This window comes from Mustela nivalis (assembly GCF_964662115.1).
Source record: "Mustela nivalis genome assembly, chromosome: 17".
NCBI lineage: Eukaryota > Metazoa > Chordata > Mammalia > Carnivora > Mustelidae > Mustela > Mustela nivalis.
The window spans coordinates 60,736,390-60,760,799 of record NC_139036.1 but is presented as its reverse complement, the minus strand read 5'-3'; the positions used below and the strand labels follow the sequence as shown (position 1 = coordinate 60,760,799).

Sequence of the window (24,410 nt, the reverse complement as noted above, 5' to 3'; positions counted from 1 at the left end):
AGCGGGCCATGCACACCCAGGCAGGTTCTCCAGGCACTCACTGCGGGAGGGGGGTGGTCGGAGCGCTGACCCCACCGCACAGCCCCCATGGTGAAGCCCTCAGGGAGGCCAGCCAGTGACTGCAAGGGGCAGGCTTTGCCGCCAGCCCTCAGCTCCGGGAGCAAAGGGAAAGGAGAGGGGTCCACCCTGCCAGTGGGGGGTCGGCACTTCCCCTACCCAGGCTGCCCACTCCCTCCATGGCCTTGGACCGGCAGCCGCAGAGTAGGGCAGGGTTGCTGGATGCAAAGGTAGTCTGTATCTCCTTGTCTGTGAGAACCCCCGGGACAGCCACGGATGGCTGTTACCAGAAACACACCGGTGGGGCCCGCAGCCAGACTGACACCGTCAATGCCAGTTTCCTGCAAAATCCCCCAAATGAGCTGGCAGAGAGCCTCCTCCAGGCTGAGGCTGGCATTACACCTCCAAATCTGGTTTTCAGCTCTTGTACCCGCCCCCACCTCCTGCCCCCTGGGTAACTTGGCTGCAGCCCACGGTGGCCTTGAGTGCAGGACACGGCAGCCCCTAGGAGTGGGACACCCCCATCCTTCTCCTTGCTGTTGCCTGCCTGCTCCCGGGGGCATGTGGCTTCCCACCTGGGCCTCCAAACCAGACCCCTGCTGGAGGAACCCAACCGACCAGCCTCCCTCACCTCAGTGCACGCAGAGACCGCGGTGCCTGTTTCCCTGGAGGGGCCCAGGACCTGACCCCGCGCCTCGCTACCGGCAGCTGCCCAGAGCAGACAGCCAGAGCGCAGGGTGCCCTCGGTGCCAGAGCCCCGCTGGGTGCGCTGAGGACCCTCAGCTGCCCCACGTCCCCAGCCCCCAGGCCACTCGAGGCAGAAGCAGAGGAGCAAGTGCCCGGTAGGGGCCAACGTGCTGTGTTTCAGGGACATGAGAGGAGCCGCACTCGAACCCACCAGCTGCCCCCAGGGACCCCATTCCACGAGGTTGCAGACCATGCAGGCATCAACTTTAATACGGGGCTGACCTGGGAGGGGCTGGGAGGGTCCCCTTTCTGTTGCAGGTGGCAGGGAGATGTCATCGGGATTGTCTAATGCCAGGATGAGCCGTCGGCCGAGAGCCGCGACCAGCCCCGACAGCATCCGCCTCGTTGGAGAGCCCCGGGGGCCCAGCAAGCTCCCAGGCGACGGGGGCTGCACCCCCGAGCAGGCCCATCAGCACCTCCGGGAACCCCCGGGAGACCGCTGGCTCCCCAGGAATGTCCCTTTGCAGCAGGGTTGAGCTCCCGCTGGTGCCAAGGACTGGTCGGGGCTCGGCCGCTGTCAGCCCAGAGGGGTGCGTCCACCCCCGCCAGCCCAACACTGTCGAATGTCGACACAGAAGAGGGGAAGTTTCCAGCCGTGAACCGATGGGGCGACGGGGCAGGTAAGGAAGCCAGGCCAAGGCAGGCGCTCCCTAACTGAAGCCCCGGCCAGCCGGCGGGAGCAGCAGCAGAGAGGGAGGGGCGGGCGAGGAAGCCGGTTCGACGCGCCCTCCCAAGAAGACAGCAAGCTGCGGAGAAGGCGGCCCGCGGAGCCGTGCAGGGCCGGGGACAGGAGTGGCCAGCACCAGGAGCCTTGGGCCTGCCTGTGGCCGCGTGGGAGCCGCAGCGTCAGAAGCTGCGTGTGGCTGGAGGGTCTGAACGTTGCCATTTAATCCAGAAACGAGAGCAAGGCCGCAGTGCCAGGGAAGCGCTCCGCAGAGCCCTCCTGGTACCAAGCCCACGGCGCCACGCTGCGCCGTCAGCACCTGACCGGCCTGGCCTGGCCTGGCACCGGCCTCCTGGGAGCCGGGTCAGGGCTGGCCACGCACCCAAACTCTATGGGCCCCAGGCTCTGGGGAGTCCCCGCCAGTCCCGCGAGAGGAGGCCGAGTTACGAGGCCGCCACCAGCTCCACCTGCCTGGGCTTCGCCTCGCGGGGCACTTTCTCTGTGGAGGAAAGAAAGAGGTGTTGGCTGAGGAGAGAAGACCAGAGAGGCAGACACTTCCAGAGAAGGAGGTGGTAAGGAGCCAGGACCCAGGACAGCGCGCTCTGGACAGGGCCTGCGGGGCCCAAGGCGCAGGCAGGGGCCTGTTGTGAGGGAGGGGCAGGGAGAGGGGCAGGAGGAAATGTGGAGGGACCAGCAGCCACACGGGGCCGCAGCGGGAAGCGGCCCCACAGGTCCCTGCTGTCTAGAGGACGGCGCGTCCTGGGCTGGACATGGCCTTTTCCCAGCTCTGCTTGTGGGCTACGCCTCTCTGAACGGGGTCAGGCCCGAGAAGGTCACCCCATCCTGGAGACCCGGGCCCAACCCCAGAGCGAGGCCTGTGCTTACCTGCCCCACTGGGGAGGAGGGAACCGACTTTCCCTGAGTGGGAAGGGGGGGAAGGACCTTGTGGCCCGGGCATTTTGCTTTGTCTGGAAATCCGTGTTCTCTAAAGGACAGGACGAGAAGCGTACCTGGTTTCTTTTCGGGAAGGGGCTCTGAAGGAACCTCTGGGAGCTCTATCTGCTCCTACAAGAAAGAGGGCAGAGGCTGCAGGACACCACCGTGGCGGGACGTCCCCCGCGCTGAAGCCCTGGCAGGGGCTGGCACTACTGAGACCTCAGTTGCCCCAGGGGGCTTCCCAGGAGATCTCAGCTGCAAACCTGGCCGTGCACTTGGGCACACGTATGCGCACGGGCCCCGGAGCCACAGAAGTGCCCGCTGTGCTCGCGCAAGGGCAGGTCTGCGGTGGAGCTGCCTGTCCCCCAGGGGCCCCCACGTGGCTTGGGGCATTCGGGTCCTCGGGAGGAAGGACATCAGGAGGCAGCGCCCACAGGACACCGAAGTGCACAGAGCAGCGACATGAGCTAGTGCTCCTCCCGCGGGCAGGGGAGCGGCAGGCGGGGGGCACAGGGAGAAGGCGGCGCCCCTTGGCGGGGGGCCCAGAGACAGAGACCGCTCAGTCAGGGAGCGGACACAGGCCTCAGGCCTGCACTAGACAGCAGCAGCGTCCAGGGTTATGCATGCAGGCCCCGTGCACGACAGCGAGCCCCTGGGCCTCAACGGGAAAGGCCACCCGAGATCACAAAACCACACTCTGTCCTCTGGAGGGGCCGACGGAGCCGGAAGTCAGCATCTCTGCGCTGTCCCGGCTGCCGGGCTCCGGGGGGCCCCAGCCGCCAGCAACCTCCTCGGGTGGGCAGCCCGCGACACCGTCTCCCCGGGGGGGCTTCTCCCTGCTGTCAGCCAGGCCCGCGAGGAGACGGGCCTCGGTGCAGCACAAGCGCTGGTCGTTTCCGGAACACCGACCGCAGCGACAGGACTGTGTGCTCCCCAACACCAGTGACCACCACGGGCAGAAGCCGCCTGGGGTCCTGTCGCCCGAGGGACCGCGCCCAGTTCTGGGAGGTCCCGTGGCCCGAGGGACTGCGCCCGGCTCCGGGAGATCCTACTACCTGAGTGATGGCGTTCAGCTCCTCCAAGATGGCCTCCTCATCCTCCTGAGTGAAGCTTCCGGCCAAGAGCTCGTCTATTTGCTGCGAGAGGAGGAGCAGAGGTGAGGACTGGGGCCAGGCTGGGGAAGGAGACCGCCCGTGGCTCAAGGCCCCCCCCTTGAGAAAAGCTGACCACCCCCGGCACAGGCAGGCGCGGCCCTCGAGGGCAGCCGCTGGGCACTCACGCGGGCGGCAGGCGGCCCCCGTGGCCCGGCAGCACCTACCCGCTGGTACTCCACGGCCTCCTGCGTCTCCTCCAGTATCCGCTCCACTTCCTCTATGGACATCACCTAACAATCAATTCGGAGGGAGTCTCGTCAGCGAGGCCCTGGCAGAAGCCCTGGCGGGAAGGCCACCCGGACCGGAGGGCACCAGCCAGGCCGCGTGGAACACGACACGGTTCTGGTTGTCTCTGCCGTGGGCTGGGCCGGTGCAGACTCCGGAGCTCGGCCCCCACCGCTCCGCTCAGACTCCTGCCGGCCCTTCGCCCCAGACCTCCGGCACCTCAACCAGCCCTCGGAGGTCGAGGCAGAAATAAGCAAAAAGGTGTCAGAAACTTCCTCAGAGCAGCTGACTTGATCTCGTTTGGGTTCAAAGGGCCTCTGCTTGACCGGCAGGGACACACTGGACGGACGGGCGGAGCAGCTGGTGGCTGGGGCGCTCTGTGTGGCCCCTGCTGTCCCCTTACCCGGAGATCAGAGCGGGCTGGGGCACGGCCTCTCCCCACCTTTTGCCACCACCTCTACGCCGCATCCTGTGACAAGGCTGTATTCACCTCCTCCAGGAAGCCCTCCCAGTGAGTCTGCCACACCCTTCGTACACCCTCACCGGACTACTCTTCCAGTCACATAAGCATCTGTGGACCCAGTTTCTGGTCTGCGCCCATCAGCCCAGTCTCAGGTCAAGACCCTGAGTGTGTCCGCCTCCATCGCTGCCTCCTGGGAGCACTGGCTCTCCCACGTTCCCGGCGGGCACCAGCTACTCCCGGCCCGTGGCCTGGGCACAAGTGTGGCCTGGGGCATGAGCCCGGCTCCTCGTTCGCCCAGCTCCCCTTCCTTTCTGCCCCAGCCCTGCCAGGGCCCACCTGGTGCATCTTTTTCAGACACTCGTTTCCGATCTGCAGCCCTTCGAGCACCTTCATCTCAATCTGGGTGAACTCGATGCTCTGGACCTGGGGAGGATGTCGGGGCAGACCCAGCGGTCAGGTGTCGCCCTCCCCTGCTCCCCTCCCCCCGCCGCTCGCCCCACCGACCATGGTTTCCAGGCTGGTGATCTGGTTTTCTGTCTTGTCCAGAAGCTGCTCCCGGTACCGCTTCTTCTTGAGCAGCAGCTTGGCCCGTCTGCAGAGGGAACCCCGCACGGTGACCCAGTGGCCGGCATGCCTGTTGGTGGCCTTGCCGGGCATGGACTGGCCTCCTGGGCCTACCCCCCCCCCCCCCGCCGGCTCCAGGACCACAGGGGAATGAAGCCCCTTCTTGTCTGGCCTGCCCTGGGCCCCACTCACTCCTTCTTCCCGTCCCGCAGGAGCTGCCTGGCGATCTCGCGCTCGCGCTCCAGCTGCTGGGTGATTCTCTTCTGGTACTGCTTCAGCTTGTCCCGCTGCTGCTTCAGTTGCTGCGAGAGAGCAGGCCTGGGTCGGCACACGCCTTCGCTGTGCCGGGTCCTGCGCCGGCCGCGCGGCACCCCCTCTAACAGAGTTCTCCGTGGGGACAAGGGGCACATGGGGCAAGGGCTGGCGACATTTATGGCTGTCACCACTGGGAGGGGCATGCTCCTGGCACCATGGTGTGGAGGCCAGGGGCGCTGCCCAGCATCCCGCAAGGCCCAGGAGGGGCAGCCAGCCCCAGGGTCCACAGCGCTGAGACGGAGAGCCTGTTCTCAGTGGCGTCACTGCACAGCAAGGCTGTGGGTGCTGGGGACGGGGGCAGGTCAGAGCGCCGCCACTGCCTCCAGGGTTCAGAGACAACCCAGAAGGGCCACCGGCCCCCCCAGCCACAGCGAGGGTTTGGGGCCTTCCAGCCCGGCTCTGCGGCTTCAGACGGGTTCCCGCTGCGGGCAGCTCCCCTTCCTCCGCTGCTCATCACCGTGTCTTTGCCGACAGCCGCCGCCAGGTTCGCGTGGTGTTTGCGTGATCTTGCCAAGCAGCTGGGACCCCGGCTGCTGTCCCAGAAGGGACGGGGGGGGGGGGGGGCATTTACCGCGCCAGTCAATCCTGCCCTAGTCTAGACCACTCACATTTCTTTCAAATTTCGCCATTTCAGAGGACGCTACGGTGAGTGCGTGCGGGCACAGGGCAGTTCTCCTCTGCGGCCTTCTATCTTTAGGAACGATTGCCCTGAGTTAACTAATTAAGCGAAAAGGTCGGTACACCTGTAAGACTTGGTGTAGTGAGAAATCATCCGCCAGTGTGGACGCGTCTGCAGGGATCCGCTTCACGGCTCCCTCCACAGCACGCCTCCGCAGCACCTGCCCAGGGCGCCACATGGCCGGTGGGGCCGCCCGGACACCGCAGTGGCAGGTGCCCACTCTCCGGCCCGAGGCCCAGAGACACGGCGGCCAGCCTACGAGCGTCCTCTCCGCTCTGGCCGCCGTTCCTCCCCGGAACTGGGCCTCCACCCCCGGCCAGGGCCACGGTCCCAGCCGGGTGCGTCCAGAGCACCGAAGACGAGCCGCAGGACGCGGGTACTTAGGGAAACCAGACGCAGCGGCGGAGGGTCACGGGGGAGACGGCGCCCGGCCGGGAGTTCCCAGCTTTACATCCGAGCGACCGGCCAGTCGTCGGGTTTACTGTGCGCGGACCGCGCTGCTCCGTCTGGGCACGCCCAGCGGGGCTCCCGGCCAGAAGGGCCTCCTTGAAGAGAAGCCCCGAGCTGCGTCCTCCGAAGGAGAGAACCGCGGGGGGGGGGGGGGTCGGCCAGGCGCGCCCCCGCCTCCGCAGAGCCCAGAGCGCGCCCCACCCCGGGCAGCACCCCCGCTCCTCGGGTTTCCTCCAGGGACACACCCGTGCCAGACGCGGCTCCAGCCGGGGAGCCTCGGTCAAGGACCTTCACGACAGGAGGTCGCTGCAGCCAGCGCGAGGCCACCGGAGACCGAGCCCGTTTCCCTCTCAGACCCGACGCCGGGCCGGCAGGAGCGCGACCGAGGGTCCGCGGGGCGGCGGTCCGCGGCCACCCCTCCTGGCGCTTCCTAGGCCGTCCTGCGTCCGGGCCGCAGAGACCGAATGCGCCGCGGGGCAGCCGGGGTCCGCGGGGTCCGCCCGGGGTCGCGGGTCCGCCCGGGGTCCGCGGGGTCCGCCCGGGGTCTGCGGGTCCGCCCGGGGTCCGCGGGGCCGCCCGGGGTCTGCGGAGTCCGCACGCCCGCACCGCGGGCCGCCGTGTGCGGGGCTGGCAGCGCGGCGCTCCCGCGGGCTCCGGGGCTCCGGGGCGCCCGACCACCCGGCGGGACCGTCCCCCTCCCGGGCCGCGGCGCCTGCCCCCCGCGGCGCGCGCTCGCCCGCCGACCAGGAGCGGCTGCAACAGCGCGCGACTCTCCGCGCCGCCCCGACCCCGCGGCCCCGTCCCGCCCTCGCCCGGGCCGCCCGCCGCCCGCGGTCCGGCGCCGCCGCCCGCGGCCAGAAGCCCGCCCGGCGGAGCGGCAGGCCCTCCCGGGGACCGCGCAGCCCCGGCCCGCTGTCCCCCGCCGTCGCCGCGGGGCCCGGCTCACCAGGACGGCCTTGTCTTGCTCGGTGACCCGGCTCTGCTTCTTGCGGCCGAACAGGTTGCCCATGGCGCCCCGGCCCGCGGCCCCGCCCGCCGCGCCCCCTCGCCGCCCTCGCGGCCTCCGTACCGAAGCCCCGCCCCCGACGGCGGCCGCGCGAGGCCAGACGCCGCAGAAGGCGAAGCGCGTGCGGGCGAGCGGCCGGCGGTCCAGGGATTCGGATCCGCCCTCGCGGGACTGGGCGACCGCGGCTCGAGGACGCTGCGGCCGGGCCTGCGCAGGCCTGAGCGCCGCATTCGCGCGCTCTGCGGAGTGCCCTGCAGCTGCAGACTAAGACTCGAAGTGGCGGTCTCCCGTGTAGGTGGGATCCTTGCGAGGTCCGGGGGCCGGAAGCCGTGTCCGCGGGCCCCTGCGCCCCGGCCGGTGCGGCCACGCAGCGCTGCGCTCAGCGATCCTGGGCCCGGCCCGCGGGCTTCCAGGTGTGTGCGACGGCTCCCGGGCCGGCCGCCGGGCCTGCGCCCTGCTCAGTCTGGGTCCCCCCGGCCTGCGGCGCCGCCTGGGACGAGCGCCCGCGTGGGGCTCCGCGGTGCGCAGCCGCTCGCCGCCGCCCCGGCCCGCAGCCGAGTGTCCCGGCCGCGCGCGCCGGCCTCGGGGGCCGCACGGCCTCTCCCGCCACAGCACCCAGCCCTGCCGGGTCACCCCAGCCGGTCCTGTGACGGACTCTGCCCTGCGCCAGGCCCGGCCCTAACAGCCCAGCGGCTCACGGGCGGGGCGCGGGGGTCTGGGAGGAGCCGCTGGCCTCACCTCTTCGGTGGGACGCCGAGCCGAGCGGGCACCGGGCTGGCCGGCTTCCGCGGGGGCGCGCTGGCAGGAAGCCCTGCAGGTGCTTAGGGAGGTCCGTGTCCAGAGGAAGCGTCCATGCGGTGAGGACAAGTCCACTGCCTCATGACGGAAACCCGGAATAGCCGGCTGGTGTGGCCGGCCGGTCCCCCCAGGACATGGTGGTCTGGGGGCTCAGCGCTGCTGCGAGGCTGGGCACCCCACACCTGTGGGGAGCAGGCAGCCGTCGCTGGGGGAAGTCTGTGTTGCTGAGCCCACAGCCTCTGCCCCGGCTGCCATGGCCACTTTGTGAGCGCCGGGAGAACGGGGAAAACCCTCCATGGTGGTGACTCACGTCAGGTTTGGCCACAAGGCCTGGAGTTCTATTTCTGTTCCACAAGATGGGCCCCAGTCTAGGTGGCCACCCGAGTACTTCATTCTGGACACCCTGATTAGCCAGAGAGCCCTGCGAGAGAGCGTGCTGCGTGTCCCTGTGTTCCAGCCGCCTGCTGGGGTAAGGTCCAGCCTCGGTGGGAGGCGGCGTGGCCACTGGGACAGTGCGGCCTGCCTGGGGCAGAGGAAGGGTCCAGAGGCCGAGAACCAGAGTGGTCTGCAGGAGAGACCACCCTTTGGCTGGGAAATTCACTGGGGTGCACACCGGGGCTACAGACACTGCCCTTCAGGGCTGAGAATCTTGCTGGGCACAGGACAGGCTGCAGGAGGCCCGCCCAAAGCAGCTTCAGGTGGAGGAGAAACACCGAGGGGCCTTGCGTCCACCGGCCCCCTGGCCTTGCACCGCAGGAAGAGAGAAGCAGCTGGCGCCGGGAAGGGAGCCCCCTCCTCTGCCTGCAGACGCGTTGCTCCAGAGCTCCAGTGAGGAAGCCCCCAGCCAGCTAGCCCGCCAAGGAGAAGCATCTGCAGGTCTGGCTCCCCATCATGAGGCGGCCAAGGAGAGTGAGTCCCCGCCCAGCCCGTACCTACTGCGGCAGTGGCGCTCCTCGACTCCCGAGATCAGGTCCTAAAAGCTGACACGGCCAGTGGAACTCAGCCACCCGGTCGGCCCGGAGCGCCCCCTGCCCTGGGAGGAACTGGCAGGCATCAGCCGGTGCCAGCTACTCAGGCACCGGCTTGCACAAGCAGGTCTCTGTCCCCACGGGCGGGGCCCCGCTAGCTGACGCCAGAGGGAGCGGGGTTGCGCCAAACCTGCAGATTCCTGAACGAGACCGAGACCGCCGGTAGTGGCTGTTCCTTAGCAGCAGGGCAGCGGAAGGACAGAGTAGGCACTGTGAGCAGGCCGGGCGCTTGTACTTCCTGGAATCCTGCAACGTGGCACCCCGGTCGTGGAACCGGCTGCGGCTGGGGGCCGGTGAGGGATCGGACTGTTGGGTGCGTGGTGTCAGATCTCTCCTCGCCCCATCTGGGTTATTTTTTCACTGATCGTGTGCGCTTTCCCATCATGTCCATTTTGTTCAGGCTTAGGGGCACCTGACCCAGCTGTCAAGTGCAAGACCAAAGCCAGAGAGCCTGGCACTGTCCCTCGTGACGGCTGCCCCCACAACCCTGCTCACCTGACCTCTGGGCCTGCCCCCTGGGGTGCCCAGGGGACACCGACACTGCCACCATCATTCCTGGCCCACAGAGGGCTTTTCGAGAATATGTGGTCCTCACCAAGGGCTCTGGCCAGGCCTCTGTCAGGGCAGTGTGGTTTGGGGACACAGTGAGGCATTCAGTGAGTGGGCTGCGCCGGACAACTCACAGCAGGTCCTTATCTCCCCAAATTCCTGGAGTCTTCCCTACCTATCACACCAAGGGACTTTTGGCTCAGCTCAGCTGTGCCAAGTCCAAGCTTCCAGCAACAAAGGACCAAACTGGGCCTCTGTGGCTCTCGGTGCGAGTCAGCAAAATCTTGGTGTTCCCGGGGTGGGGCCCGGAGGAGAAGCCGCCTCCCCTTAGCCAGCGACTGCCCCGGTGTGGTCTGCACGGAAGGGGGTGTCTTAGGGAGGAGGGTCACCTGTGCTGGCGGGCCAGGCTTTTTGGGGTGAGCTCGGGGGTGAGCAAGGTCCTTCCCCTCCACTGTCTCGGTCCTCACACGTCCTCGGGCTGCTCCGGTCTGGACCTGAGGGGACGGAGACCCCGCTGTGTGTTGGAATCCTGCCAGCGCCGGGCTGAAGCTGGGGCAGGATTTCCCGAGACCGCAGGGCTGCCACAAGAAACCAGATCTCTTACAGCAGCCCAGTAGATTTTCCCATTTTCTGGTTCTACCCTGGAACTGTGAACTTAAAGCTTGTCTTAAAAACGTCATGTCCGCGCGGGAAGTCTGAAGTTGCTGGCCTGCCCTTCTGACCTCCTTTTATCTTAATTACCTCCGTGGAGACCCTCCGTCCTAACTGCATCCCATTCAGAGGAACTGTGGGTTGGGACCTCAGGACCTGCATGTTGAGGGGACACGGTTCAACCCGCACACACAGATGAGATCATCACTTCCTATCACCTGTCCTGGACTTCTGCCTCCCAGGCTCTCCTGGAGCGACTTGTCACCCGCCGTCACTCGGGACAGCTCTCTGGGCGCTTCAAGCCGGAAGTGTTTAGTTCGGAGGTTCGGTGCCTCTAAACCGCGGATGGGCAGGAGTGAAGGGCGGGGCCGCACCACTGGACCCTGGCGGGGGGCGGGCGGGGGCACAGAGACTGCGGCTTGCGAGAAGCGGGTCCTGTCAGTGACCGCGGCCTCCTGCCCTGGGCGTCCCTGCCCCATCTCACCTGCCAGAGCCCCCCAGGTGGCCTGTGACTGCCGGGGGGGGGGGCGGGGATCAGGAGACTCCTCCTGTGGGTGGACAGTAGCCCGGGATCCCGACGTGGCTTCCAGGGAGGGTGTCAGTGGGGCGGCCGTCCCATGACGCGCTGCCCCGGGGGACGTCGGTATGAAAACATGACCCTTGGGCGGGCCACCATCCGCAGGGCCGCTGGCGGCTGGTAGGGTGCTGGCGGCCCGCATGGAGGGACCCCCGGCCTTGTGGTGCAGATGACGTAAGCTGCACGTGAGGCACCTGGGAGTGGGCGGTCGGGGACCAGCGCGGGAAGCCGCCGCCTCCGTCCACCTGCTCTCCACCTCCGAGGCCCGCTCCCCACACGAGCTCTGATTGGCTTCCCTCCCCGGGCCAATCGGCGGTGGCCGTGGGGGGTAGGGGGCTGATTGGCTGAGCCGAGGGTCGTGCCCACAGCTGAGCCAATCCGCAGAGGGGAGGGCGGGACCCACAGGAGGCAGGCGCGCCCACTCGCGTACACTGAGCGGAGGGAGTTGCCTCCCCGCGTCGACGCCGGGCGCCCCCCGACGCCAGGTGTCCCCGATGCCAGCCGTCCCACGCCCGGCCTGCGTGTGGGCTGTGGGGCCAGGGCGCCCCGCGGAGGCCGAGCTGGGGCTGGCTGGTGCGGTGCGGGGGGGACATGCGCGGTAGGTTTTCAGGGGCCTCGGGGGTCACACCAAGGCGGCGCGGACAGAAAGAGCAGAGCATGTGGGATGAGCCGGAGACCAGCCCAGAGCGAGTCCGAGGAATCCAGGCGCACCCCTGGGCGGGGTGCGAACGCAGGAACCGGCGTTTTGTCCGCGTCCGTAGTGTGGACGCTGCAGTGGCCACGCGAGCGGCCGCGGGAGCCCCCAGGGCGCGCATGCTCGGAAGGGCAGGGAAGGGGGGCGGCTCCCAGAGGCTGGGGCTGCAGGGGGGGGGCGGGAGAGACTGCGGGGGGGGGGGGTCCGGGAGGGGCTGCAGGAGGGACGCCGCCAGGCCCCGCAGGGGTTTGCTCTGCTGGTGACCGCTGCAGCCCCACGGGAGAGGAGACCGAGCCGCAGCAGGTCCGGTGTCCAGACACGGCTCTTAGGGCCTTGAGAAGAACAGACGCGGGTCCGCAGGGGCGTCCACAGCCTTTCTGGAAGCCTCGCGTCTGTGCCGGGCTGCGGTCGGGCCGCGGCGGAGCCACCGGCGGCCACGCGGCGGCGCTGCAGGACAGCCTGGCGGCCGGCCCCCCTGCGGAGTGTCCCTGCGCCCGCATCTCAGCACTCCAGCACCTGGCACCCAACAGGCAGTGGCTTCTGGGGGTCCTCGCAGGAAGGGGGGTCCAAGAAGCCCGGGCTACAGTAGAGACCTTCCTGGACCGGGACTGCCCTGCCCCCCCCCCCCCCCCCCCCCCCGCTGGGAGAGGTCCGCCCTCTGTCCACTCATCACCAGTTCCTCCTTTGGAGATGCTCGCGGCAGACACAGGCTCGTCTACACCACTGTGAGGGGCGACGGGGAAATCGGCGCAGAGGGACCGGTCGCCTGCCTGACCTGGAGCTGGACTCTGAGACCCTGGCCTCAGTGGGAAGAGGGATGGAGGGAGGGGTGGTGGCCGCACAGGGGCGGGGGGCCGGATGGACATGTGTCTAGAAGCTGTGGCCTGCGGGGTGGAAGCAGGTGGTGGGTGGCCCCGGGCTGGCTTCTGAGTCCCTCTGGTCACGCTGCACCCGCGTGCTGTGGTCTCAGGCTCAGGGAGGGTGTCTGGGAGTGGGAGAGCCGAGAAGGGGCCTGTGCTGGGGTGGGGGCGGCATGGGTGCCGGCGCAGGGGTGCTGCTGGGCAGGGCTGTCCCGCAGCTGTGCCGTCACAGGGGCTGCAAGGGCTGACAGGTCCAGAAGGGCCCTTGGGTGTCCCCTCACACGCGGTGTCAGTGCCTCTCGGAGTGACCACGAGTGCCCGGTCCTTCTGAGACTGGGCCGTAGAAGCACGGGGGCCTTGTCCTGGCCTCCAGCTGGACGGCAGCCCCGCAGAGGGAGCTCGGGTCCAGCCACTCACTCGTGGCCGCTGGGCATCCTCACACCCGGGTCGCCCGTGGACCTGTGGTGAGTGGCCAGGCAGGGCTCTTGTGACGCAGCGGGGACAGCAGGTGCGCTCCATGACCTGCCCCTGCACTCGGTGCTCAGGAGCGTCTCTGCTGCCCCCCAGGGCTCTTGGGCCTGTCCCCAGCTGGGCTCGAGGCAGCGGGGTCCCACGTGGCTTCCCGGTCCCCAAACTGCTTCCTCTAGAGCCGGCCGTCTGCAAGCCTGGTGCAGGGGCTGCGGGCTTCGTGGCCCCTGGCGCCTGCGTGTCCCCAGGTGCCAGCGTCACAGGCCCTGCGTGTCCCTGCGTGTCCCTGCAGCCTTGCCCTCCCTCGGGACACACGCAGTGAGAGGAGCGTCTATTTCCCGCAGGCGCAGCCCGGATTCAAACCCAGGCCGGCCCACAGACCCTTCAGGAGCCGCGCTCTCTCGCCTCTGGGTATTTTGTGCGTTGAGGGGACGGTCACGTCACATACAGGTCACCATCTGAAAGTCAACAATTCAGTCATCTGGTGCTTCATAATGCCGTGGGACCACTACCTCTGTGCATTCTAGCACCTTCTCCTCACCTGGGAAAGCATCTGTGCCTGTTAAGCAGTCACTCTCCACCCCCTCCCCCCGCCCCTGGTGGCCCCGGTCTTTCTGTTTCTGTGGATTCCGACTCCAGATCTCTCATGAGAGAACAAGTACACGACACGTGGCCTTTGGTGTCGGTCCTGTCCCCGTCTGGCCACACTGTGGTGTCAGTCCTGTCCCCGTCCGGCCACACTGTGGCAGGTGTTGGCACTGGCTTCTCAGAGCTTGGGCATCAATGCTCTGGTGCGGAGAGACCACGTTTTGTTTATTTGGACATCAGTGGAGCCGGGCTGTGTCCCCCGCTCTGCTGTGGTGACCAGCCCGACCAAGAACATTCCTGCGCGAGCCCCTGTGCGTCCGCGTGTAAAGACCTTGGCACCGCCCTTTGGATCACTGTGGCTCCGTAGTGAGTTTCGAAACAGGGAATTACCAACACTTCAGGGTGTTTTCTGGCTATTTTCAGGGCCCCTTGCATTTCCGTGCGCATCTGAGGGTCAGTCTTCTCAGTTCTGCAAAAAGGCAACGGGGGTTTTCCTTTGGCTGAGATCGCCGGGGACTGTGGCCATGGATGGCCATGGATGGCCACGGGGCCTCCGTGCCGGAGTGCACAGCCACAGTGGGCGGGGCTGGCTCTGCCTTCACGACAGGACGGGAAGCCCTTTTCGGGCTGCTCCTTTGTTGGGGCGTCATTTGCTTTCCCCCCAGTCTGGAAGGTTCTGATACTCAGCAAAAAAGAAAGAAAAACCCCCGTGGGGTTCCCTCTTCCTTTGGTTTTAGCTGTTGCTGGCCTCTGCCCCCCTTTCCTGGGGAGCCCAGGGTCCTGTGCATGGCTGGGGCTCCCTGGAGCTGGCTGGGGCCCCCGGAGGTGCCTGGTCTGAACCGTCCAGTTAGAAGAAAGTGGAGTTCAGAATGCATGATGGGGGATGGGCCGTCATGGTCCCCGTGGCCCCTCCCCTGCGGGGCCTCTGCCTCTGGACCCCCGTCCCCCTGCCCATGTACCAGGCTGTGCGGCCAAGCAGGCTGCTCACTGGTGCAGGTCGGTGGTCCTGGGGCCCTGGCAGGCGGTGGCCTTGGGGGCAGCCCTAACCAGGATGTTCCGGTTGGAGAGGTGGGGGGGGGCGTGGCGCATGCCCTTGGTCCTGTCTTGGAGACATGAAGCCCACCCCTCACGGGAGGAAAGAAGGGGCTGTAACTGATTTCCAAGGGGCTTCTCTTGAAGAGGAGAGATCGGATCCGGGGAATAGCTGCGGGCCTGACCCCAGCTGCCTCCTCAGCCCAGAGGCCGGCCACCTGCCAGGAGCCCCAGTTCTAGGAAGCCCCATGTCAAGCCCCGGCTAAAGACTCGGAGACCGCATCCGCGGGGCTGTCCCCGCTCGCTGGAATTGGCCGCGGCAAGGGCGCCCCAGCCCCGGGCCGTAAGGAATCACCACCCCGCAGGGCCGCTCGTCCTGAGACCGGGGCCGGCGCACGCGGGCTGCCCGCACCGTCCGCACGCCGTGTCCCCGCGGGCAAGCGGCGCCCGGCCGCGACACCGGAGAGCGCGCGTGTGCACCTGCCGTGCGCGGTGTGTGCGGGCGGCGCCCGGCGCGGACGGTCTGCGGACGCTCCGCAGGCGGCCCCGAGCCCACCGGACCCAGCTGCCCGGCGCGGTGGCTGCAGGTGGCCCAGCAGGACGACCCCAGGACATGCCACTCCCCGAGGACGCTCCCGTCCCCTCCCCCCGGGCGCCGCGGCGAGGGGGGCCGGGCCTGCGGGGGAGGGGAGGCGAGTCGCCTGGCGGGTCCCTGGCGCCGCCCCGTGGCCAAGTCCCGCCGCGCATCCATCTTTCCTTTGTACGGACACCCGGGTAGCGCTCAGGTCCTGGCGCCGGAAAATCCGATGTCGATGGGAAAATACCACTTGCTCTGCGGAAGCAGGGACGTGGGAAGGCTGGGTTTCCTTCTCGCAGAAAGCAGTGTCACCCGGCTCAGGAACGCAGCGCTCAGACCCCCAGGTTTCCATGGCGACGGCCGCCCTCCCCCTGTGCGGTCCTGAGCCCAGCAGGGGATGCCGGGGTCCAGGCTCTGCCCCGCGGATGGAGGACCACCCCCAAGGGGGTGGGGGGGGCAGGAGCGGGGCTGGTGCCCCCCCCCCCCAGGGCAGGACAGACGCTTTCCTTCCCATTCCCGTGGCCACCCACCTCCTCTTGGCAGAGGGTCCCCTGCATTTGCGCGCTCTGCTTGGTGGGGGTCTTTGCCCCAAAGCTTGCAGACAGTGGGAGCCATAGGCTGATTAAAGCCCCTTAAGGATGTCTGTGTCCTAGTCTGGAGGCCGTGACGCCAGGGCACAGGGGCCAAGGGAATGTTGTAGGTGGCCCTGACGCCAAGAAGCTGCCTGTGACGTTGGGAGACTGTCCCCTAGGGTCCTTACAAGTGGAAGAGGATGCAGAGCACATCAGAGAGCCGGGGGTGCGGCAGACCCTGGAAGCCGGGAGAGGCAGGGAAATGCAGTGCCCTCTGGGCCCCTCCAGAGCCAGTGACGTTTGTGGTCCCGGCAGCCTGGCCGTGGTGGTCTACGGTGGCAGCCACGGGAGGTCAGCACAGGGGTGTCATCAGTCTGGGGAACCCACAGTGCTGTTCCCAAGCCCTGGCCACTCTCTTCCACACCATCCAGCCCCTTGCTGCAGCCCACTGTCGCGACCGTGTCCACAGGCCAGAGCCCACTGCTGTGGTCGCTGGGCCCAGGTGCCGTGCTGCTGGGGTGTGAGCATTCCTTCTGGAACGAGGACCCACATGGAGCCCCCCAGAACCCTCACCCCAGCAGAACCAACCAGGGCTTAGTGGGCCGTGATTTCTCCAGGAAGCTGGTCAGCTCCTCCCAGGGAGGCCCACAGCGGGCAAGGATGGTGACCCTGGGTACTGGGTGTCACGTGGCCCCTTTTCTATGAGGGCCACAGTGCGACCTGGGGGCATCGGCTCCTCCTCTCACTGCACCCGGTGCACCTAAACCTCCCCATCGCCCCCCCTTTGGGGCTGGTGTGCATAACTCGTGGACCTGGGTGCACCCTGCCCTATGCAGCACCCCCAGCCTCCGTGGAGTGAAGGTCTTCAAGCGGGCGTTGGGGTCAGGATGCCTGAGTCGTGATCCCAGTTCTGCCGCCACCCGATGGCCGATGGCCGTGGCTTTGGACGAGTTACTTAATTCCTGTCCCCCCACTTCCTGTCGCAGGGTCACCGAGGGCCTGTCCGCGAGGGGCGTCCCGGAAGCCACAGCCATGGAGGGATGGGGGACCTTCCATGTCCCACTCGCTTTGCGGCGCGTCCACTCGCGTCCTCAGACCCCCGGGGAGCGTCGGGGCGACGTCCCCACGTGGGAGGCAAACCCGGGCAGCCGTGGGGCCGGGTCATCGCGGGGCACGCCGGCCGGGGAGGCGGACTTGGCCCCCGAGCCTTGGGAAGGAACCGGCAAAGCAGCCAGCGCACCGCCCGCGGCCCCCTCTGGCTGCGAGGAGGCACGTTGTGTGGTTTAAAGTCGGCCGCGGGAGGGGGCGCACCCGGGCTGGAGGCCCTGGGAGGAGAGGCTCCGCCCCCGCCGCGCGAAGGGCCGCCCAGGCCCCGCCCCTCCGCGAGAAGGGCCCGCCCAGGCCCCGCCCCCAAGCCACGAGGCCGCAGCCGGTCACCTCTGCACTTGTTTATTGTCATGAACAGCTGTCAATGCTCTCACTCACTCCGCAATTCTCATTCGGTAAAATAAATAGAGATAAGCGAACCTTCAGGGCGTGCTCTGTGGAGCCCCGGTTAACTCCATGATTGGACTTTCGCGTCGGACCCGGGAAGCCCCTGTCGGTCCGGGGGCGGGCGGATCCGCGTCCGCACAGACCGCCCGGCTCGGCTCCTCGGCCCGGAGTCCGCTGCTCCCGACCCAGCCGATGGCCGGGTGCCGGCGGCCGGGGAGCTCACGCGGACCCCGGCCCGGAGCCGGCTCCTGGGGGTCCCCCAGGAGGGGATCCCCCAGGCCGCCAAGGCCGGTGCTGCCCGGTCCCCGTGGACACGGCCCTGGCAGAGGCAGTGCGGGCCGCAGCTCGAGGGGACTCACATTCCCACGATTATGGCCTCGAAGTGGCAGAATTAGTTAAGCCAGCTCACTCCTCTATCGAATAATCTTGATTCCCAAGGAAAATGGAAAAAATGCTTTTCAGAATATCGTCATTGTGGTTTTGTTTTACAAGCGCTGTTTGTAATTGCTTAGCACATTCTCTGTTGTCCTTCCTGGGGCTACACCATCCCCATGGCCCCAGGTCGTGCACGCACACGTGGAGACACACGCACACCTGTGTGCGGACATGCACAGACGCCGTGACTCATGCCCAAGCAGTCACCAAGAACCTTCTCTGCGTTACTCGCTGCAAGACACCAGCGAGTGGTAGCGCAGACGGGCCACTACTGACCCACACGTGCCCTTGCACTGTGCATGTGTGTGAAGCCCGTGCAGGTGGGAGGCCTCAGGACCGTACAAGTGTGCACTTGTGTGTGGGCTTGGGTGTGCAAACCATGGGCTCTGCATATGCGTGCACACCCGTGTGGGAGGCCACAGGCCTGGTGGCTGTCACCGCACCTGCCTGGGGAACAGCAGCACTCAAGAGAAGCGGGGCCAGTGGCCCAAGACGGTGGCCGAATGGCCAACGACCTGCCTCACCATCCAAAGCCACAGGCCCCTTCTGCTAGCGGGTCTGTGAGGAGAGGGGCCTGTGCCGGGAAGGTGGGCTGCGTGGCAGACGGGCACTGCCAGTCCTCACACCATCTGGCCACCAAGGCCCCTAGTGGGGCAAGGACTGGCAGTTGGCGAAGGGCCTTGGGCTGTTTCCTCGTACGCGCGCCGGCTCTGTCTCTTGAATGCCCCCGCCTCCCAGGGTGCTTGGAAATGCCCCCAGGAGCGCATGCGCAGAAAACAGCCCCGGCTAGCTTACAGCCAGGGGGAGGCGGCCCAAGCCGGCTCATGGCCAGGCAGCGGCCCAGAGACCCATGCTGAGCCCTAGTGCTCCCCCATTCACCAGGGCGGCTGAGCCCTGGGCAGCTGGCTTCTGTCTCGGAGTTTTTGCGGAGCCAGTGCTCGGGTCCCTCGCAAAATAGAACGAGTGCGTCTCCCTCTTTAAAAATCTCAGAAGCAAAATAGGACGGGAAGGGTGCTGGGACGTCTGTGACTGTCCTTGGGCTGTCACACGGCAGGACTCCACCAGAGGCCCCTTCCCTGGGCTCCCGGGCGTGACAGGGACCACAGACGGACGGACAGACAGCGAGGGGCCTCCTGGAGCCCTCAGCAGCAGGTCAGGACCAGTGTTCAGGGCGGCGCGGCGGGTCCACTATGTACACGGAGGCCTGGCGGGGCAGGCGCCTGCTATCTGGCGCGCTTCTCCACCGAGTACACGGAGATGTAGTAGTCATTGCTGCCCACGGCCAGGTGAGGCTGCAGAGGAGAGCAGGGTGGGTGAGCGCGTGGGCGGGGGTGGGAGGTGGGGAGGCCACTGTGGGGCTTCCCCACCCCCACCAGGCCCTGGCTCTCAGCAGAGGCCCCGCACCTCATCACGAGGACATGGGGGCTCCCCACAGCTCCCTGCAGGGATTCGTCTGGGAGCCCCAGGCTGCATGGGGGCCTCTGGTGGAGCCCAGACACTTGGGGAGCGACCGTGAGGGCTGGGCCACCCCTCCCTGGGAAGCACAGGCCGGGCAAGGGTGTCCCGGCAGCCTCCTCTGTGCTGGGCTTCTCCAGGGCTGGGATCAGGGCAGAGGTGACGGGTGACAGGAGAAGGGGGGCTGTCTCCTGTCTGCGCAGCCCAGGACTCCCTAGCTGACGGGGCGCCTGGCGCTGTTCCCGGAGGTGGCTTGGGGTGGCCCAGGACCGGACAAGATCTTGTTTTGTGCCCTTCTTGGACACGGGGAGGGAGAAGCCCAGGGCGCCCTCCCTGCCACCTGTGGGGTGGGCGAGGGCTGGCTGTAGCCCCCCTGCCCGCGGCTCCTGTGCCCCCCCAGCTCTCCCGAGCCCCCCGCAACCCCCTGCGGCCCCTCCGCCCAGGCGCGGGCAGGCACAGACCCAGTGCGGGTGGAAGGCCAGACAGCTGATGGCGCCGACACGCTGGCCCATGAAGCCGTCGTAGTACTTGATGTGGCTGACCAGCTCCCCGCTCCCGCTGTAGACCGCCGTGAACTGGTTCATGGAGCCGCTGCGCACAGGGGGTCGGGGTGAGCCGGCTGCCGGCCCAGGGATGAAGCATGGGGTGGGGGGGGGGCAGCTCAGCACAGGGGGGAGGCAGGCGCGTCCTCTCACCGGGGCACCGTCCGGGACACAGGGCTGACCTGCCCGCCCAACACCCACCCGCCATCCCGCAGCGACATGGCTCCGGAGAGCTCCCGCTCCCAGGCAGGGGGTAGTGCCTGCTGGTCACGTGGACACCCGGGGCGGACTTCGGGTGCTCTGAGATGGTCGGGGCAGCCAAGGCCCCTCATTTTCTCTTAGGGGCGGCACCTACCAGGCAATCAGGTTTGCTTGGGGGTGGATGTCGAGGGCCGTGAGCCCCTTCACGATCTGAAGGACATTCACAGACTCGGGCATCCGAGGGTCGAAGAAGCGTACGTCCCCGTTGACGCTGCCGGGAAAGGGGCGTTGCTGGGGAGGCTGGGGCAGGCCGGGCCCCGAGGGCTGGCCTCACGAGGTCAGGGGCCCAGGTGCGCAGGCACTCCTCAAGGCCAAGGCCCGCCCCCGAGTGACCAGCGTGGGGAGGAGCCCGCCCCACCGACCGCTGCGACCAGGCCCGCCACCGAGCCCCCCCAGCCTCCTCCCCAGAGCCAGGAAAGGCCCTGCCTCCACGGTGCGAGGCGCCAGCAAGCAGAGGCCCGGGGGCGGGGGGACGTGAGTTATTGGTTTCATTTGCAGCCCCGGAGACGAGAGTCTGTGCAGCTGGGCTGCGGGTACAGGATGGGAGGGCGGCGGGTGGCGGGCGGCCGGGAGGCCGCGAGTCGCCCCTGGAGGCCATCTTTCGTCCTTGGTCCCTGGCGGGTGTCGCTCTAAGAGCTATGTTCTGTTTTTATGCTACAAACAAGAGACAGAGCATCTGAAGAAACGGTGGCTCTGTGACGGTCACTAACATCGGCTGTCCCTTTAACGGGCAAGTAAGCACTCGCCACTCTCAGTGCGGGGTTTACCGAGCGGGAGAAATGGATTTACGGGCAGATGACCGCCCCACGCAGTGGGCCCGCAGGGAAGGGCTGGAAGACACCCGCCCCCTCCCGCGCACATGCTGCAGCGCCACCGAGCCAGCTGCCGTGAGGCTCTCCGACGGGGGGACCGACGTGTCCCTGCCCTCCCACAGGCCCTGACCTTTCTGGCCAGTCCCCAAGCGCAGGTTAATCACTGCCCGGAAATGCCATCCTTCCCGGCTGCTTAAATACCAAAGACATATTTTAAATGGAGGAGAAAATAATGTTCTTACAGCAAAATGTCTCATAAATATTCTCAGTACCTCACGCTCATGATGTGGCCCTCGGGGTGCTTCTGGAGGTAGGCCTTCACCACCCAGGCTGTGTGCTCCCGGTACGTCATGACGCGGCTGCGGGGGGGGGGGTGGGGAAGGACCGGGTCAGAGCCTGGACAGCGGCCTGGGCGGGGGTGGGGGACAGCGGGCCGGCCGCTGGCACACACAGCACCGGACAGGAGCTAAGAAGCTGAGGGTGTGACTTCATTTTGAGTATTTATTTAAGGCCCTCAGGGTCTGCTCTCTCGGGGCGGCCAGTGGCCTCCACCCACCCTTCGCCGTCATGTCGGGAGCACGGCAGAGCCGCCCCAGAGCCCCTGGACAGGGCCTTGCACCGTGCAGCTCCCAGCCCACGACACTAAGGGTCAGGAGTGAGAACCCCAGCCAAGGGGCGGCTGAAGCAGAGACCCCTGGCACGGAGGATGTGCCGCACACGGCAAGCCATGAGTCCTAGCTGGGGTGAGTGGGTGCCCGTGTCGCTGCCCTCAGCACCTGCGGACCCCAGCTGTACCCTCAGGGCCGCTCCATGACCCTCGGCTCTTTCTGGGCAATCTGGGACGTCACTGCCTGCTCAGGGTAGCCAAGAGGACATCTTAATGGAGAGAAAACTCACCCTTTCAAAGCGCACCACGAGTGGGTTTCCGTGTGCTCACGGCCAGCCCAGAAGGAAACCCCACTCCCCACACACGATGGCGGCTTTCTGGGGGTGCTGCCTGTTCTCAGAGAACCTGCAGGGCGTGTGCGGGCCCAGCCAGCACTGGTCCAGCCTCGGGTCTGTCCTGGGAGACCCACCGGACGTCAGGCCCAGCACCAGGGCCTCGCAGCCAACAGTGCGTCCCATGGGCTTCCTTCAGCTCCAGTCCGACACCTGCCCGCTTGCCCCTTCCTCACCCCAGAGACGACACTATCATGTATCAGCCGTGGGGCCCGGGTGAGTGACCGCCGGCCGGACCCAAGCCCCTCACCTGCCCAAAGGTAACAGCACTCGCCCCCCGTGCCCGGCTCCACCTGGTCCCCAGCCTAGGACGTGCCCCCAGAGCCCGGAACAGGCACAACATGCATGTCACTCAGCCCAGTGCAGGGCCCGCGCGGGGACTCCCAGACACTGTCCTCTTGGCCGTCTACCCCGCACAGGAGGGAGACTGAGCTCAGAGAGGGCGGTATCTTGCCAGGCTCCCTGCCCGGCTGGTTTTCCCCCCCACGTGCCGTGGGAATGTGGCCTTGGTGGGGGGCGGTGCCCGGTGGGCTTCAGAAGGCTCACTCTGGGCCCAGAGACTTGGCAGCGCCATGAGTACCTTGTCTGGAGGGTGCTGGGGCGTGGGGGGCAGATTACCATTCGCTGAGCGCCATCCTCCGGTCGTAGACGCGGATGGAGCCATCGCCGAGGCCGGCCACGATGAGGGAGCGGTGCGAGTCACAGGACAGGCTTGTCACGCAGCTGTCAGCGCCCGTGGGGATGTCCTGGGTGTGGACACAGGGACTGTGGTGAGGGCCCCCAACAGTGGCCGGTCACGCCATCACCCCGGCAGGGGAGCCCTGCCTTCTGCACCAGAGAAGGCTTGGAAGGCCCAGGGAGCCTGAGGGGCCCACAGGGGAGCCGAGTGAGTCAGGCCACACCCACCCAAGAGCCAGTCCCCCGTCCCCAGGGCTGCAGCCAGGGCACGACTCTGGGAACCTGCTTTTGGTACCGATCAAACTTTCCAGTGTCTCCCTGTTTCCCATAAGGAAGACAAAACACATTCCGGTAGGAACGGATCCTCCTAATGAGTTCAGGAGAGGGTCTAGGGAGCTCTGCCTCTGTAAACTGCCTCCTTGCCACTCCTGCTGGGGCAGTAGATGCAGGGGTGAGGAATGCCGGGTAGGAGGGCGCAGGGGACTATAAGGGACCACAAGAAGGAAAGCACTTTCCCCTCATCAGGGCTTCGCTGCTACCGGGCGCCTGGGGAAGAAATCCCACACGTGTGGCTCCTGGTCTTTGAAGAGGCATCAGGAAGAGAGCGGCAGCCGCACCTCTGGGACCACACGGCCTGCTCCAAGGCTTGCAGGGGGCCGGGGGCCAGGGACGAGCCCCAGGCAGCCGAGCTGAAGACAAGAGCCGCGGGCACGGGCTCCCGAGTAGGGGCTGCCGGCATCAGGTGTCCACACTGCACTGGAGGGCAGCAGGGACTGGCCAGCTCCGGGGCCCAGAAAGGACGCGGGACAAAGGCTGACTGTGCCGTTGCAGGACCTGAGCACAGGGCAGAGGGAGGTCGCCTCTGCTCAGGCTGTGGCAGCTCGGACAACTGTGTCCCGGCCTCAAGTCGGCTCCCCATCCCCAACCCTTCCCGTTCGACCTGGGCCCGTCCTCCTCCGCTGGGTGCCTGTGTGACTGGGGGCTTGGCAGGAGGCCCCGGGCCGGGCCGGGAGGCCAGGAAGGCGGAGCTCCTGGGCCTCAAGCCACAGCCAGCACCACCACCCAAAACCCCGGTGGTCCCCAGCTCACTGCAGCCCTACGACCCCTTCCAGGATGGCTCTGTCAAAACCAATTCTGTCCTTGCTCTGCTGATTAAAACTGGAAATAAAAGATGCTTTAAGAAGCATGCAAATAATTCACCATTCCAATTTAAAATGTGCTCACTCTGCTGCTTCCTGATATTCCCTAATTTGCATGGATAAAATATGTTTGGAAATGACTAGGATTAGCATAGGCTTAATCACGCTGTGATACAGGGTCAAAGTGTCGTGATAAATGGGCCGTGAGAGGTCATTAGCGCCTGACGGCGTGAAGGCCCACGACCCCCACTCTCACTTCTCCGGGACAGGGGCCTGTCTGGGGGGGGGCAGCAGAGTCGGGAGGACGGGCGGGGCCGTGGTTACCTGCACCTTCATCTCCCGGTCCGTGTCCCAGATCCGGACGATCCGCACGTCCCCTGAGCTCATGAGGAGGCCAGTCTCCTGCTCCCAGTCCACCACCATACCGGCTCCTGGACAGACACACACCATTCTGCCGTCAACTCGGAACCCTGTCCCGGGCAGCCACTCAGCACCACGGAGTGCCACGCCGCCCCAGCCACGGCCCGGTCCCCAACCCCATGGGAGCTCCAGGTTCGCCGTCTGGGTTGGGGCAGCAGACTGGGGTCCCTGGATCCCCGCCCCGCCCAGTTTTCTGCTGCTGGGACAGCGCTGTCCTAGGACTGTCGGTTCAAAATGCCCGTTGTCCTGGGCACAGTGGGCAGCTGTGCAACTTCACAGCGGGCACGGCGACACTGCTCTCGGCCACGTCAAGGCTTGAGCACGCGGTTTCTCGGGGCTGCGCAGGAGCTCTGCAGAGGCCGAAGAGAGCCCGCCGGGCATGAGGCCCACGCAGGGCCGCATGGGGTGACTGCAGCGTTCCTAAAGGCAGCAGGACAGCCTCACGGATGGTCTAGTCAAGCCAGTCTATAGATATCCAGGGGAGGTCCCATACCCACCACCCAGATCAAACAGCAGCTGGC

The 24,410-nt window shown here is 67.0% G+C and overlaps 2 protein-coding genes and 2 long non-coding RNA genes across 9 annotated transcripts in view; 1 reads left to right on the top strand and 3 right to left on the bottom strand.

Annotated features, from left to right (window-relative positions):
* The window catches only part of LOC309850933, a 1,194,231-nt gene that overhangs the window by 501,910 nt on the left and 667,911 nt on the right, over nucleotides 1-24,410 (bottom strand). The window lies entirely within an intron of this gene.
* Nucleotides 994-7,328, bottom strand: CHMP6 (charged multivesicular body protein 6). Of its 2 annotated transcripts, none has more exons than XM_082705526.1 (8): nucleotides 7,201-7,328; nucleotides 5,003-5,112; nucleotides 4,751-4,838; nucleotides 4,583-4,669; nucleotides 3,723-3,788; nucleotides 3,460-3,540; nucleotides 2,479-2,533; nucleotides 994-1,967 (listed from the first exon to the last, which is right to left on the bottom strand). In XM_082705526.1, the coding sequence occupies exons 1-8, from the start codon at nucleotides 7,261-7,263 to the stop codon at nucleotides 1,912-1,914; spliced, it is 606 nt and encodes a 201-aa protein (XP_082561652.1). In that variant the 5' UTR covers nucleotides 7,264-7,328; the 3' UTR covers nucleotides 994-1,911. The 2 variants fall into 2 exon arrangements, with proteins under 2 accessions (XP_082561652.1, XP_082561651.1); XM_082705525.1 differs by lacking the exon at nucleotides 7,201-7,328 and adding an exon at nucleotides 5,869-6,690.
* On the top strand, nucleotides 7,804-18,567 carry LOC309850921. The gene is made up of 3 exons (XR_014304524.1): nucleotides 7,804-11,461; nucleotides 13,230-16,061; nucleotides 16,992-18,567. It is a non-coding gene; the product is annotated as an uncharacterized lncRNA (long non-coding RNA).
* RPTOR (regulatory associated protein of MTOR complex 1) overlaps nucleotides 17,088-24,410 on the bottom strand; it is a 308,584-nt gene continuing 301,261 nt past the window's right edge. For 3 of the 5 annotated variants that reach the window (XM_082705400.1, XM_082705401.1, XM_082705402.1), the window contains 6 exons: nucleotides 23,794-23,900; nucleotides 22,271-22,398; nucleotides 20,926-21,012; nucleotides 19,936-20,052; nucleotides 19,500-19,629; nucleotides 17,088-18,875 (listed from right to left, as the gene is read on the bottom strand). In XM_082705400.1, coding sequence (XP_082561526.1) covers nucleotides 18,807-18,875; nucleotides 19,500-19,629; nucleotides 19,936-20,052; nucleotides 20,926-21,012; nucleotides 22,271-22,398; nucleotides 23,794-23,900 — 638 coding nt within the window. In that variant the 3' untranslated portion in view covers nucleotides 17,088-18,806. Of the gene's footprint in view, nucleotides 18,876-19,499; nucleotides 19,630-19,935; nucleotides 20,496-20,783; nucleotides 21,013-22,270; nucleotides 22,399-23,793; nucleotides 23,901-24,410 lie in introns of all 5 variants that reach the window. The other 2 variants (XR_014304486.1, XR_014304487.1) reach the window with 2 other exon arrangements.

What these genes read in the sequence shown, in the direction of transcription:
- CHMP6 (XM_082705525.1), bottom strand. Translation starts at nt 5,982, where the DNA reads ATGTGGCGCCCTGGGCAGGTGCTGCGGAGGCGTGCTGTGGAGGGAGCC. An exon ending in CTGCGGGACGGGAAGAAGGA is followed by an intron (nt 4,839 to 5,002) that starts GTGAGTGGGGCC and finishes TTCCCTCTGCAG; the next exon opens with ACGGGCCAAGCTGCTGCTCA. An exon ending in CCTTCCCGAAAAGAAACCAG is followed by an intron (nt 1,968 to 2,478) that starts GTACGCTTCTCG and finishes TTTCCTCCACAG; the next exon opens with AGAAAGTGCCCCGCGAGGCG.